Raw genomic sequence first — 16,043 nt, 5'->3', positions numbered from 1 at the left:
CTGATTATTACTGAGGAGTTGTGCTGACTTAGCTGCCTGTTAGCCGTTACTCACAGTTTAGCTGAAAATGTTTCACAGGCATGAGAAGACAGGACGTAGAGCTCTTAGTGTTAACATGACTACATCATGTGGTAATGGGGCCTAGCAAGGGTTGTAAACAGCAAGCAGACACAGGTACATGTGTATATTTTAGACATGACGTTGGAGAAACAATTCGCTGACCGTAATTTGTGGATGTTTGGGTATTGGAAACTGAACTTTTTCAAGGGTACAGCACTCAGCATATCAGTGTTTGCTGGGTTCTCTATGATTATGCCTCTCCTCATCTTTCTCACTCTACCTTTCTCTTTCTTTTTCTTCCTGTGTGTCTTTGTGTGTCTGTGTCTGTGTTTGTGTGTGTGTGTGTGCTTCCTGCGGGCAAGATCAGGCAGGAACTCTGAAAGCAGGCTCTCCCAAGTTGTACCTGCAGACAGCTAAGTCTGCAACAATGACTGCATTTCTAGGGTGACACAGGGGTAGAGGTAGAGAGAGTCCCTGTTAAATATCACTGCCACTCCCTAACACATAATCTGTCATTTTCAACCACATTTCCTTTCTCCATTTTCTTTGTTTATCCTGACAGCTCTGTGTCTTCCTAACCCATCCTCTTCTGTCTCGACCCTTGCTCTCATCCCTCCTTTCTTGGCTCTTCTGACTGAGGATAGATGAATAAACAACAAGGCTTGGAAAAGGGACACTGTGTCACCAGAGGAGTCATTCCACAGAAACTTAATTGTGGAAACACAGAGATAAGCACATAGACACATGTATTCCACCAGAAAATCACAAACATTTGATGAGAAGTTAGTAGTAGAAGCTTATTAAAGACATAGATTTGATTAAAAAAATAATGGTAAAAATCTGCTTAATCAATATCTATCTATGAAAACACAGTTTAACTTGGGTTACAATTAAAGTTATGAGCTGTTATAACAGCTTTGCTTAGTAGCCCTAAATCGATTTGTTCTGCAAATATGTGATTTGTATTTAGACCTGCATGTCATTACTCTGCGTTATGTTACAATATGACTTCTAGGTTTTCCATATCATGCAAATTCATGTAACAGAGCATACTGTGCTGATGCAGTGTTGTTCCTAAGAGGACCAGCAGTCCTGCTACAGAGGAATCACAGAAAACTGTAGCAGGTTGATTGGTTCAAACCAAGACATGGCCAACCTTTGTACCATGCTAATCGGGTTGTTAAGCAGAGCGTAACAGAGGCAGCAGTGTTTGTCCCCCGGCAGGCCCGTACCCAGGGCTAGTTCATCTACTGTTCCTAAGACTGGGCCCTGCCAAGCAGAGATAAGGCTTGAATTCCAACTGCTCTGATGGTAATCTGGCTCCTTCCACAGTACGCAGCCACACAACCATATAACTGCTAATCCTTTCTCTCTCGCTATTTTTCCTCTAAAAAATTATCTAAATGTGTGTGCGTTTGTCTGAGTGTAAGTGTTTCTTTCAAAATTGCTTTCAGGGAATTAAATCAGCTTGAAATCTCTGATTGTAATTTATGGGAATAGGTAGGAAAATAATCACATTTGTGTGTGTGTGTGTGTGTGTGTGTGTGTGTGTGTGTGTACATGTAAATAGAGGAACATGTGAAAGCCCATTTGTTCACCCTCCTGTTTGTTTGCCTTTCACGTGTTCCTCTTCTGCTTCAGTCTCTCCTCTGCTATGAATGCTAAGGCCAGCAGTATATCCTCCTCTCATGACCCGCACAGTAAAGACGAAACCACGAACAAATGCATCCTTTTTAGAACACGGTGCCACCTAAACAACCTTCCACTCAAACTGACTTACTGCGAGAGGCTCTGACTAGAAGCTGAACACACAGATGCACGTACTGCACATCACATCATGTGTCCACAGAAGCGGTAAATTGTATTTGAGTGGATAATGACAGTTGTCTGTATGCCGATGATTAATGGAGGCACACAGCAGTGAAAAAAGGCAGCAACAAGCTCCTCTATGTCACAAGACGTGTGCAGAGCTTCTTGATGGTTGTGGTTGAAGGTGGGGGTTATTAGCTCTAAGAATCAGAACTGGAAAAATACATTTCTAGACATAAACCGATCGCACACAATACTCCAACTTCCTTAAAAAAACCCATTCATGATCATGAGAAGTAAGTGCTGCAAAAAACATTCTGGCTAAAATAAATATTTGCATGTACACAACGGTGAAAAACCATTTATCTGTGCTACTCGTGAAGCTTCGACAGTTGCCTTGCCGTGTTTCTGATATAATGACTACAATGACACTGGTTATGACATGACAAGGTCAGGCGCTGCCATACAAGGAAGTCTAACAGCCTTATCTTTAAGTTAGCTTTACAAACAATAATTCCCATGGCCTGTGTACCTCTCTTTATGTTTCAATGCCGTAGTATTAAAAGGAAAAACGGTTTTCTAATCACAAATCCCGTCATTGATTGTATCATACCAGTCACCTTGAGATAAAATATATGTAAGGTTTATCTGATAGGAATCACACAAGCCCTTAAAAAAATAAGTTCAGTAGAAGCAGCTTGTGTTCCCTGATCAGCTCCGTTACAATCATGGCCTCTCAAATCAACGTTAAGGATAGCGGTCGGCACTTGGATGTGATGCGACAGTTTTTTGTTACTTTACTAGATTTTGTTTAACCCATGGTGAAATGCTCTGTATTGTAGTTCTTTCCAGGGGAATATATGGACAGCCACATGCCACCTGTGACACACATGTTACCAGCTTCTACTTTTCACCAGACTTTTGTTTGGCATGTTGGAAATGTAGAAAACAGTTGACACATCGACATGCTGTCACTGGTTTAACAACAGGAACGTGATTCCTTACAGAATTGGGGGGCTATACAGATCTCCCGCCTGTAAAGCCCCCCAATTATTTTGCCGCAGTTCATGACCGAGCCAAAGGGCTAAAGCTTTTTAAATCAACTAAAGAAATTACTGTTTCTGCCTATAGTTTGTTCCTGCTACACATTAGAAGCTACACTTTCACCTACTATCAAAAAGGGAACTTCAGGTAAGAACTGTATACAGTCCTTGGCCACATCCTGTTAAATTCAATAACCTGCCTCAGTTCAAGGCCAGGCTGAGGCCTCAGGCAGGCAGGCCAGGTCCAGGGCTTTCCCCTCCTACACACTGTCAGCTTGATTGCTTTTCCAAGGCCACAACACCACTCACCCACCCTTCCCACCTACCCCACACACCCACATATATATGCACAAACACACGCCTCAAATGACCTCAGCATCTCACACATACATTTCTGTCATCTCTTGCTTGTTTTCTCCCACTCTTTGAAACTCCACCCCCCTGTTTCCCATCCCGTCCCTGCCACCTTTTCTCCCTGCCCTTTGAGCCTTTTATTGTCTTTTTTATCCTAGTTCGGTTTTCCCACAGAATTCTGCAACAGGAAGAGGACTTATTTACCCCTACACTTACTTCTCACTGATTTTAATCTGCATGTATCGCAACATGTTTTTCAGAGATAATATCTATGTCATATAGCTAAATGGCATTACATTACAAACACCACTATGCACCAAATTATGTAGAAATGTACACAAATACATGCCTACTACTGCACACTGTAGTGAATACCGTCTGAGGCCAACTAAAGTTTAAGGGTGTTTTCACAAAAGGGCTGTTGTCTGTTAGAGCAGTAACTGTAACAATTTACTCACTGGGCCCTTTTCAATCCTCACTTTATTATTCGGTATGGCTGTAAATCCTGCCTGATCCTGAAAATGTTGCTGTAACAACAGAAGTAGGGATGGGGGCGAGGGTGTGTGTGTCAAATCACGGTCAGGAATCCGAGGGCTATAAATGCTAATAAAATGTCGTGACTCTTGTCTGTAATGTAGATAGTGCAAAATAACCTAGCATAACCTTGTCAATGAGCAGGGGTTTTTAAATCACCCACCATGCCCTTATGATCAGCTGACTAAAACAACCCCCCCCTCTCTCCCAGGTACTACCCTCTGGGGTAAGCTGTTGACCTTGTCCATGCAGTCAACAGAACCTGATTGATGTCCAGTGTCTGCCTGTGGTGGGTCTGGGGAACTGAAAAGCCACCACTGGTGTCTCTCTTTCTGCCTGGATTATGTTATGCCAAGCTGTCTGCCTGTCCTGCATCCCTGACATATCTGTTGGGTTGTGACTTTAATAGGACAGCTCTAGGCGTTTCATTTTCCTTGACCTTCTCACGGACTTGAATCAGACACTGGCTATTTTGGCAAAACAACTCTTTGACTGACTTGCTTTTGAGAAGACTGATAGCTGTTAGACCTCTTCTGAATTTGATTAAAATGAAAAAACATGCAGACATGAATCATCTTATTCTGTCTCCAGCAAACCCCACTGCCCCAAAATCTTAACACTTTTAAAAGTCCTTCACAGACAACTACAACTCTCAGGTGGTCTAGAGAGCTGCTCACCACAATCTTAGCTGTTCCTCTGCCCACAAAAAGCTCCACTTAGGACCCCTGCAAACCCAGAGCTGACGTTAAAGGGCCTCTGACAACAATAATTAATTCTACTAAAATGTTTATCCAAGACCAAAGTTTGCTCTCCTTGACAACAGTGCGGAAATTAAAGTTTACAATTAAGCTATTTATATTTTTATATTTGTGGGGTCAAAAGGAAATGATTTGTCATCCTTGTCCAGCCCAAAGACCGCCAAGTCTAGCTTATTCCTGACTAATTATCCCAGGCCAATCGAAGTGTAATACCCAGTCCAGCAACCTCCTGACAGGCAAGCCTTCATGTCGTGCCAAGCCTGAGCGAAGCAAGTCAGCGACAGCTTACTGTTTACAAGCCTTCTGGAATTTTCCAGTGTTTTCATATGTTCTGGAAAATAACAAAGATGCCATGTCAAGCGTCCCAGCTAGCAGCCGGACGACGGCATTGGTTCAAAGAACTGTTCTTCTAGTTGCGTATGTAGGAGAGCCTGAAGCTTATACAAAGCTGACAACTAGAAACTAACAAGGGTAACAAAGCTCTACGGTGCAAATGGTACTGCCAGCAAGTTAATCTACCTGGCACATTCAGATTCTTGTTCTGGCAAAGAAGGACGACTAGTGAAATCTTGCTAAAGTTGAAAAAAACAAAACAAACAGAAAATGACAGGGGAAAGAGCCAGAAAGAGAGAGAAGCAGTGAGAGAGATCTCATCTCCTACGACTTTGTGGTGGCCCACGGAAGGCTGCCATGAGGATGAGTTGGCCTTCACAGAGGCCTGTCTCAATAGTTTAAACCTACATCTTGAACCGTTACAAAAAAAGACTGACATGCATCCATACGGTCGAGGTGAAAAGAAAACTAATAAGACACAATGCACACAAAAATGACTCACAGACTCTCGAACTGTGTGTGCGTGTTTGTTTGTATTTGTGTGTGATAAAACAATTTCATGTGTGAGCCTGCATCCTCAGTGGTGAGAAAAGTGGATGTGAGGGGAGTGTTGACGCAAGATGACGTCTATGTTACGGAGAAATTTCAACATACCACACAACGCTTGCAACAGGAGCAAACACTTGTCATTTTTAACAGTCAGATGCAACATGGCCAAGAGAATAACTGAAAATAATGAAACAATGTGTCTGTCCGTTGCTCAAAACTTTAAAGAACACTAACTGCACACAGCTAAGATTATATTATTTTTAGAGGACAAAAACAGACACTCATGCAGATGTTTTTACCTCTGTTATCTCATGCCAAAATAGAAGCTTGTTAAGAGTCTTGAATGCATTACTTCAATTTAAGGTTCTCAGCAACAAGAAATTAACATTTTACCTTTATTTTATTTTTAGGGTTAGGTCTCATAATAAAAGACAAGAAAGTCTGCCATTGTATGAAATCAAATATGAAATCACAAGTGTAAATGACAGGCTCATGCATTACTTCAAATGGCCTTGCTCTCTTATCTTGTGCATGACACATATTCACACTTTCTCATACCTGTGATCAGTGGACTACTACTATATCATGACTCAGGATGGTGGGCATGTTGCCCGTAAATTGCTGACTTTGTTTTATCCAAGAATCAACTGCTAACTGGGGAGGGAGTGTACTCTTTTACAGAAATGGGCACAGAGCCTGGGACACCAGCCACTTTGACTATTAGGGAATGTGCGTCAACATCAATTCAGTCCAGTAAGAGACACGGTGGCCCAAAACAATTTTCATCACACAAATCAGAGTAGTGGGACATCCCACCAAGATGGAAAAAGAGATGAACTAAACAATAACTTTAATGCTATACAGAAGTTTTTGACTTCTTTTACACAAATGTATTGAGTACTATACGACTGCCTTATATACCCTATAGACCTACTGAACCTTTACTTGCCTTTACATTTTGCCTTTATCTGACAGCTGACAGTATAGAGACAGACAGGAACAAGGGCATGTCATATCCCTCTATATGACATGCAACAAAAAGTCCCTGGCCAAAATCACAAGTGGACCTTGTGAATAAACGGTATGGTAATTTTTTCATTAGGAATTAAAATGTATTTCAGTGTAAGGTTCTTGTCCTACATGCATACATTTAGTGAGTGGCTGGCAAACGCTTGAGAGGACGCCAGGTCTATCACTGGGCAAACACACATAAACAGACATTTACAATCACACCTACAGTCAAATTTTAGAGCCATGTAACCTGCATGTCTTTGGACTGTGGGATGAAAGCGGAGCGCTCCGATGCAGACACACGAGAAGAAGGTACAAACTCTAAACAGAAAGACGGACAGCTGTCCAACAGATTCAAACCCAGGAGCTTCTCGCAGTGAGATGCTAACATTGCTAACCACTGAGCTGCTAGTCCACCTTTAATCCAACACAAAAGCCCTGCAAGAAATCCTACCACTACAAAGCCTCTCATAATTTGATTGATTTGCGAATGTATCAAAGAGGTGCTAATTCAACACAATGACTATTTTGGAGGCTGTAGTTTGTAATGTGCATGGAAAGAGTAATCACAAGTCAATGTGGCAAGACAGGTGGCTAATTGACTTACACATAAGACATCTGCATACAGTCTTAATGAAAAGTGGTTTGCACATGAATTTAAGCACTACATTAGGGTGATGTACTTATTACTTTTTCAAATTAAAAATATTAGTTGTTGTTGCTGACACATTTTGATGTGAGTTTCAAAATTCAAAAAATAATCACATGGGTATGTTTTGAGGAACAAAAGGACAAAAATAAGATATTAACACGGACTGCTAAGTGGAATTTTGCCATCACTACAGGCGACCGCTGATGCATAAAGGCTGAAAACACTTGTTAACTGTAAAACTAGATGATATGTAACACCTGTACTCTGACATCTTCATCTGACTGCAGCCGCTGTCCCGTTTTCTGTATATTGTCAGAACTGGCAGATTTCCTGCATCTCAGTAGCATGTCATCCATCCTCTAGTCATCATCAGTCCAACACCCCACCACCCACCTCCACTCTTGCTCATCCTCACCATCATTGTTTATTCATTTCCTGTAAGCAGCATGCCTTAGGTCATGCTTGAGGTTTAACCTAATACCAGGAAACTGACATGTGGCACCACTTTACTTTACTTAAATTTTTCAAGTCTGTTTTAAAATAACGGACGGAAATTTTGCGCCAAAAAGACTGTAGCTTTGGAAGAAACCCACTAACTCAGACTGCTGAGCTTCAAACAAAGTTGGGAATACATGTTTGCACAAATGAGGAACGAAGTAGTGTGAATTTTGTCGCCCATCTCTTAGATTGGAAGCACATTAGTAAGGCATCTCTAAATGGCCAGTGTGAGCAGAAGGAATGATTACAGCAAGCAAAACCACTTTCAGCGTCCATATGGACAAAAACTGTACATCTATCCTTCAAGGTTGAACGGATTTCCGATCAGATCAAACCAATCACTGTTGGCCATCCCACACTGTGGAATAATCTACCCCTGATTATTAGATCATCCCCCACCATCGACACTTTTAAGTCTCGACTTAAAACATTTTTTTTTTTAAGTTTGAGTCTTTTTAGGGGCACCTGCATTTGTGTTTTTATTTATCTATTTTGTATCTGTTTTGTTTTTCTATCTTATTGCTGTATGTCATTAATTGTTTGGCCTGTTTTATCTAGTTTTTATTTTTATGTCTTCTACTGTATAACTTGTCCAGCACTTTGGTCAGCTCTTGTTGTTTTTAAATGTGCTTTAAAAGTAAACTTGACTTGACTTGACATAAGATGGTAAGTACATGCTGATTATGATAATGTTGCATGGATAACTAGAAGAGCAGTAATAGAACGCAGTTTACATTACATTTATTCATTTAGCTGACACTTTTATCCAAAGCCACTTACAATTGATATATATGTCAGAGGTCGCACACCTCTGTCACATTGCCACCCCCAGTCTTCTAAGATATGCAAATCTGCAAGCGCAGCCACTAAATGTGTGTTATTGATATATATCCAAAACTATTAGAATTACAGTATGTGCATCCATCTTTTTCACTGCCACTGAATAATTTTTGCAACGTAACGTAAAAAAAATAAAGATAACTTGCCCTTTAACGGTGAAATTACAGAGAGGACTACAAATAAACTGCTTAACTTCGGTGTGCCGTTTAACAAAAAAAGCAACCCAAGACGTTGTTTAAAGCATAAACCACTGATTTTGTCATTTCTGTGACAGAAGAAATGCTGACACAGTAAGATTAGCCAATCAGCGTAACCTGAAATTTAGTGGAAATGGGCTCGGCAAGCCTTTCACCAATAAAGCCATTAGACTGAGATGAGCTGCAAAAAAAGGCCGTTTCATTTACAGTGCAGTACAACAATTGGCATACGTAATAGCCATCCAGAAAACTAACTAGAGTCCTATTTAGCCTGATAAGATATCAGGTTCTCGCACTTACTGGAAGACACAAAGGAGTGAGGCACACAATCATTTGTCATAGTTCCTGGCTTGGAATGAGAGCCTCAAAGGCGCACCGGGGGACTGACTGGCAACTCTGGCCTGACAGCAAAGAAATTCACTGACTTGCTGACCAACTAAAAAATCATAAAACTTGGGTTACCTCCTTTCAAAAAACAGCAGAGGGGTTAGTGTTATATATAATATATATAATAAAGACTTAAACCTAGTCTTACCCTAGTCCTGCTCTAAAACTAAGTTTAACTAAGATCTCTATTGAAAAATGTCCTTAGTTTAGCATGTGACTAAGTCCTTGTCCAAGAAACCAGCCTCTGTAAGCACTAATGGGAAACTAAATTAAGAGCAAGATTTTCACACAATTTAGATCTGTCACCTGCCACTGATCTTTCAATAAAATTTAATATGTTATTTTGAAAACAGATCAATGTCAATGTAGGCCAAGCTCATGCCAGTAAACAGAGAGTGAAAGAGAATCGCATGCTTGCCTTGATTAGTGTTGTAAGCACACGGAAGTATTTTCAAAAATCACTCAAGGAAGTTAAAATTAAAAACACAGACATACGTGGGTAACAGAGTGCTCACAGGTCTTATCAAGAAGTTTCTCGATAAGGACAATGAAAAAAAAAATGTCTTCACACAAGCAGCTTTCGGTTAGTCTCAATACCTCATCTAACAGTTTTCAAATACTGACCATGACATGAAATATAAAAATAGTTTTCAACACAATAACAGCAAGTCTTAAAACTACAGACTTGATATACAGTTTAACATATACAAAAAAAAAAAAAAGAAGCAAACAGTACCAGTACCTTGGGAAATGGTCGTCCCAGCTGTGAATACAATTTAGTCCAGATCTGCATGAGAGACATGGGTCCAAACTCTGCAGTATGGGGGGCGTAAAATACACACACACACATACACTCCTGCTTCACCTTGAATCCCTGAATGCGACAGCCTCTTCCATGTGTTGGTATTCACCCTACAGCTGGTGCACTTCACTAGCCCTTTCACAGTTCCTCTCTGGCTCAACACACACATCTGCCTCTAGAGCAGGGAGGCTCTGGCCGATGAGCTCACGCACACAAACTCTGTTACTCTCACAAACAGAGACACAGGCAACTAAAATGTGCTTCCTGCTTCACCAGGACGGTCAGGTATTTGCATAGAGGGCTTAGTCATAGTGATTGTGGACTAGTTCCTCAGAGCTCAAAAAGGTGGTTGGAGTGAGTGAGTGAGTGAGTGAGTGAGTGAGTGAGTGAGCGAACAGAGGAGGGGAGGGGAGAGAGAGGTGGGGAGAAGAGGGAGGGAGGAGGGAGGAGCTTTCAGGAAATGATGCTTTTGTTGGTAAGTGACTAGAGTTACTGGCAGTCGGGCCCATTTTACTGTACATGGTGTAACTCAACCGCATTTGTAGTGTAAACAGTATTGCGCTCTGGACCCGGACGCTTCTCACACCCCGCTGCTTACCGCTATGTTTAATGGGCCTGGTCCACTATTTAATGATTATTATATTTAGAGACTGACTCCCTGCCTGGCTGCCTGTCTTACTTCATACTCTGCTCTTTGTCTTTTTATTTGTCTGCGCAGACACAATTTCAAGGCTGCTGTTCTAGTAATGACCACTGATTAATAAAGCAATCTATAGCTTAGAGGTGTAAAGGCTAATGAGAAGGAAACAAGCTAGTTGTCTAATTGGGTCAGCGTCACTGAGAAGGCAGACACAGATTTAACTTAGTTAACTTTTTATTTCGGCACTGAAAGGGATTTGACATCCACATTTATAGTTTTCACGTGGATCTCCAATAGAGATTATGCTAAAAATATTATGCACTGTTTAAATAACAAAGAGGCAGCTGAAGTGGTCAGGAATGTATTAACAAGTCGAGTGCAAGCTGCAAGTTCGCCTATTCAAAGGGTCTTTCAAGCTTCAGATACTACTTCTATCTGTGTACAATTATACACAAATACCTCATCATAAATGGTCATTCCCGCTTACTGGAACTAGGGGCGCGATTGCTAAAAAAAAAAAAGGATATTCTGGGAATCTGATGGCAAATGGCTTATTTCATCAAATCCAAAATGCTGATTACAAACAGTTTCATAACATTATTTTTTCTGAAAGAAAAGCAATGTTAACTGTTTAACAGCAAGTCTTAAATGAGGGAACTGCAGTATTTATAGAGCAGAAATAATGTCATTTATCTCCTTCTTCAGCTTCCAGTAATACATGTTATCAAGCCAGTATGGTAAGGTTCTGTAATGTCCATCTGCTAGACTGAAGGGGGGTCAGACTCTCATAGACAGAGTGGCGCCTGTCCATGGTGTCATCATAGTATGAGTGGGAATCCTCTGAATAATATGTGTATGTGTTAGTGTGACACAAAGGGTCATCAAGAGGAATAAATCATTAATGAGATTCTTTCTTAAATCCTCAAACACACAAACCAGACACACGTTACTGCCTCACAGCCTAAAGGAGGAAGGATCCATGGCTGATTTCACTGACAACACACAAATGTACGGCACCTCAACATGCAGTCTCATCATCACGTGCACACAATGCACTCAGCCTGGTGACAATAACACATACGACCACATACGAGCAACATTTATCCCTGTTTAGATTTAATTCACAATTGTGATTATGATTCCTGGTTCCATTTTTCCTTCAGCTGGAGGTGCTAGCATTAGCCTATCCTGGGCTTTTGTGCTTACAACAGTTCATATCAGAAATGGTACATACACAGTACCTGTACGATACTGCAGGAAATCCTTTGGCTTGTTAGATGAACTTCCTCTATTGCATGAGATTGTTTTTACAGAGTAACTATATTTTGATGCATCACCAATATTATTTGTAAGTGCTAGCATAATGTAAACACTATACATGTACACTGACACAACGTCAACTGGCAGTAGGTATAAACTATGTTTTCAGTAAATACTCAGTTTTATCAAATAAAAGGATAGATAGATGTATTGAGCCATCTAAATCCAATCTAAAACTAAAGTGGATCAGGTGGAGCATACACACTACCCAAGGAAACCAATTGCACCTATCAACAACCATTCAAATTAACTTCCTCCTTTAAACTAGGCTGTGACAAAGTGTTAGAGCGCCTTCCAAGGAAGTAACAGAGAAATAACAACTGATTTATATGCAGATTGGCTTGCCACAAGAAAGTCAAGAAAAACAAGATAGTCTTCTGCCAGAAACGCGAAAGCCCTGAGGCAGAGAATCTTTCAGTTTATCGAGACATCTCCTTACATTTTCCTTGAAGTACTGCAGATTTAAAGTAAAATAAACATTTCGACTTATTATATCACTTGGACATTTCTAGATGTATTGTGAATATATTATAAATACATGTTATTCAGCATGGCAAATTTAGTATCAGACATCTACAGGACCTCTGGAATTGTAAAGGTTCAAATATAAATGCATGATCAAAATGTAACCCTGGAATCAGTGGACCTTATGCAGCACGCCTCCATGATTAACATTTTTCAGCCCAGTTTGAGAATAATTAGGGTCTTTCTGTGAGGAAGTGTTCCTCTTGTGCCCACATGGGTGCTCTGGGATTTTCTCCCACTTTAAATGGTCCCGTCATCGTCATGTAGAGATGTGGACAATCAACCTCCAGTTGGTCTATGGGTATTGAATAATGGCTACCCATTGATACCTACAGTTAGGATGGGTTAAAGGATGAAGACAGGGTTTTAGGTTTAACGTATTTAGCAAATAAAATGATTCGGATTCTTCAAAAAGCAAAACAGAGCTGTAAAAGCAGACTTAAAACTCTAGAAATGAATTGTGCACGAGTATAATAATGATGTGTAATAGTGAGAGGAATACGAGTGTATGTAGTAAGAGACTACACATTGTAAACGTGACTTACAATATCTGAGTATATAGTAGGAGTGTTAGTGTGTGTGCTTGCAATGTGCTGTTCACTCTGTGAGGTTAGCCAGAGTGGTTAGTGAATGAGTTCTGGTTTTTTTTTTTGTCTTCCAGTAAGTCTTGTTTTCATTCTGTTCACATAGTTCAGATCCACAAATGACCAAACCTAGACAGGTGTACACATGCCACTGTGGCCCTCATGAACCAATCTGCAACTTCAGGAAATGAGTTGAAGCTTCAGGTTCTTTTAAAGCACAGTACTAGTGTTTTCTATGGTGTTGTCAGCATTTTTAAAATTAAATAATCTGGTGGTGTGTGCACAGTCAGCATGGTTGGAGTTCCCAGAGTTAGTTTTACTGAAGACAGAGGACGCCTCAGGCGCAATTAATTCTTGTACAATGAAGATTAATGTTAGTTAATGTTAATCAGTAAATATGATTAAACCTGACTTTGGTTTATCTTAATTTTATTGTGTCCAAGCGGAGTGTTTTGATAATGCTTTCTTTTATGGGGACCTTAATTTCCCTGTAACTCCCTAAAAAGGATCTAATGTGTAAAGGGCTGTGCAATTTGGTACTGATATATCAAAAGATCAATTATTTTAAGCTGTAAGTTTTTGAATAAAGACATTTTCTAGCTCAATTTTATCTACAAAATAGAAACATTTACAAGATTAAATACAAACATCTGGATACATTTATGTCACTTAGGTTAGTGAACATGATATAATTACTTATGACATTAATTAATTACATGAAATTTAAATTACTAAATGATGATAGATACGATGCCTCACACTGGAAAAAAAGAATCTCGGTGGAAGTTCATTATAATATAGTTGGAACATTTTCTGATGCTATTGAAGCACAATGCAATTGTCCAAATCAAATAAATGTTACTAGAAATGTGAGACATCAGCTTTATCCACATCTTTATACAGTAGCCATGTATTTCAGTTATTAGCTAGTGATATATTGTTATTGATAGATAATCTAAGAAGGATATCAAGTCTCAAGGAGTCTATTAATTCAAATACAAACAAACATTTGGCTCTTGTTTTCTCAATCTAGATTTAGACATCCTGTACACATGCTCCAACAGTGTGCTTCCTTACAATATGAAGATATTCCAACAAAGCTCTGGTGAACTGCATAAACAAACTATAACACTGTGGGAAGCCGTGCAAACCAAAAGAGATTTCACTAATGATACAGCTGTAACTGAAACAGGGAAATGGCTGAGATAAACATGGCAGTCAGCTGACAAACCAAACAATCCCATCCACAATTCCACTCAGTCACACATGTCTAAATGTCTTCTGTACTGCCATGGTTCAACAGCGCAAAGAAAGCAAGAAATCAGGGGGGAAATGGGCATGGTCGGCATGCCATGGTGACGGAGCAGGGGGGGAAAAATGGAGGATGAAAAAAAAGGGGGCCGAGTGTGAGGTGGCAGATTAGTCACGATGACCCTGTGACTTACATTTTCTCTGCATGCCTCACATGGCAGGGAGTGTCCAAAACCAGAAAGAACAGCTGAGAAAGCACAAGCACAAAACATCTCTCTCACTCATGCAGGCACCATAACATTCCACATCTCCACAGCCAGGAAAGAAAACTCGCTGCTCATGAATACACCAACAGTGAAGGAGCCAATTTAAACTAAAACCACATAAAAGAAGACAACCCTTAAGCCTTACATTTCTAAATATGCAGACACATAAGTAGATCCCACAGGCATCACATAGTCACGAGCCCTCGTAATAACGTGTAAGGAAGAAAGCTATAGCAGGACAGGCTGACACAGATGGATGGAAAACTAGGGAAACCCCATGTGAATCAGAAAATCCATACCCACAATACAACACACGTGATGAGGATGACATAACTGCCTTGTATGTAAAAGCCTTCATATGTGTAGCCTTTTTTCTTGAAATCCCCCCCCCCCCAATCTTAAAACGCTAATACAAAACATTTTCAAATAATTATTATTCTGTGTTATTATATTTATAAATAACTGTTTAAAAAAACAAATCTTTCCACAGAGCCATCATACTCATTCACACATCTGGGTACAAACATGAAGTGAAAGTCTTTGTGTAATTTTTCTGTCTACTTGTGTTTCCCTTCAAACAATTGTTACTGGTCAACTACAGCGTATGCATGCAACTTAGATTACTGGAAATTTGATTTCCACTAAGGGGGTTAATGAAGTGCAACAAATTCACACAAACAAGTTTCATACATGGGCTTAATAAAATGGGCTTCAAAAGCATACAAATCACAAATATAACCTGGAAAGATCCTTTGCAAGTATTCCTGTGCCAGCCACTCTTTGGTAACATCAAAATTAATAAAGTGTAAAAAAAACAACCCTCCAGGTTGTATGATTCTGCAGCCCCCAGAGACAAGAAAAAGCAAGTACACTGAAATTGGCTCATTTATAGTATTTTGTTTTTAAGTGACTTCTCTCAAAAATGGCACTCCTTTCTGCGTGGAATTAATTACATGTAGAATGTAATATTACATTGCAGTCTTGTGAATGCTGCATTAGAGCCTTAATTTTTGCTCCCCATGGTTTTATCACCCATGAAGAGATTTTATTTATAGGTGTATACTTCAGCTGTGCACTGGTTCTGTATATGTGTGTAATTTAATACTGCTGTATGCCAATTCAGTCTCTCTTTCAGTTAAACAAAAAAAACTCACCGAAAGTACAAAAATACATTTATCTACAGTGGGTACGCAAAGTATTCAGACCCCTTTAAATTTTTCACTCTTTGTTTCATTGCAGCCATTTTCCAAAAATCAAAAAAGTTCATTTTATTTCTCAGTAATGTACACTCAGCACCCCATCTTGACAGAAAAAAACAGAAATGTAGAAATTTTTGCAAATTTATTAAAAAAGAAAAACTGAAATATCACATGGTCATAAGTATTCAGACCCTTTGCTCAGTATTTAGTAGAAGCACCTTTTTGATCTAATACAGCCATGAGTCGTTTTGGGAAAGATGCAACAAGTTTTTCACATCTGGATTTGGGTATCCTCTGCCATTCCTCCTTGCAGATCCTCTCCAGTTCTGTCAGGTTGGATGGTAAACGTTGGTGGACAGCCATTTTCAGGTCTCTCCAGAGATGCTCAATTGGGTTTAAGTCAGGGCTCTGGCTGGGCCATTCAAGAACAG

General features: G+C 39.9%; 1 protein-coding gene across 3 annotated transcripts in view; it reads right to left on the bottom strand.

Moving 5' to 3' along the window:
• si:ch73-63e15.2 (protein strawberry notch homolog 2) overlaps positions 1-16,043 on the bottom strand; it is a 65,306-nt gene that overhangs the window by 20,723 nt on the left and 28,540 nt on the right. The window contains exon 1 of one of the 3 annotated variants that reach the window (XM_046050122.1): positions 9,768-10,060. The exons of the other annotated variants lie outside the window; for them this stretch is intronic. Coding sequence (XP_045906078.1) covers positions 9,768-9,875 — 108 coding nt within the window. The 5' untranslated portion in view covers positions 9,876-10,060. Of the gene's footprint in view, positions 1-9,767; positions 10,061-16,043 lie in introns of those variants that run through there. 3 annotated transcript variants of the gene reach the window in all.

This window comes from Micropterus dolomieu, linkage group LG05, assembly GCF_021292245.1.
Source record: "Micropterus dolomieu isolate WLL.071019.BEF.003 ecotype Adirondacks linkage group LG05, ASM2129224v1, whole genome shotgun sequence".
Taxonomy (NCBI): Eukaryota; Metazoa; Chordata; class Actinopteri; order Centrarchiformes; family Centrarchidae; genus Micropterus; species Micropterus dolomieu.
Note: the sequence above shows the minus strand (reverse complement) of the source record. Positions and strands in the feature narration are given on the sequence as shown.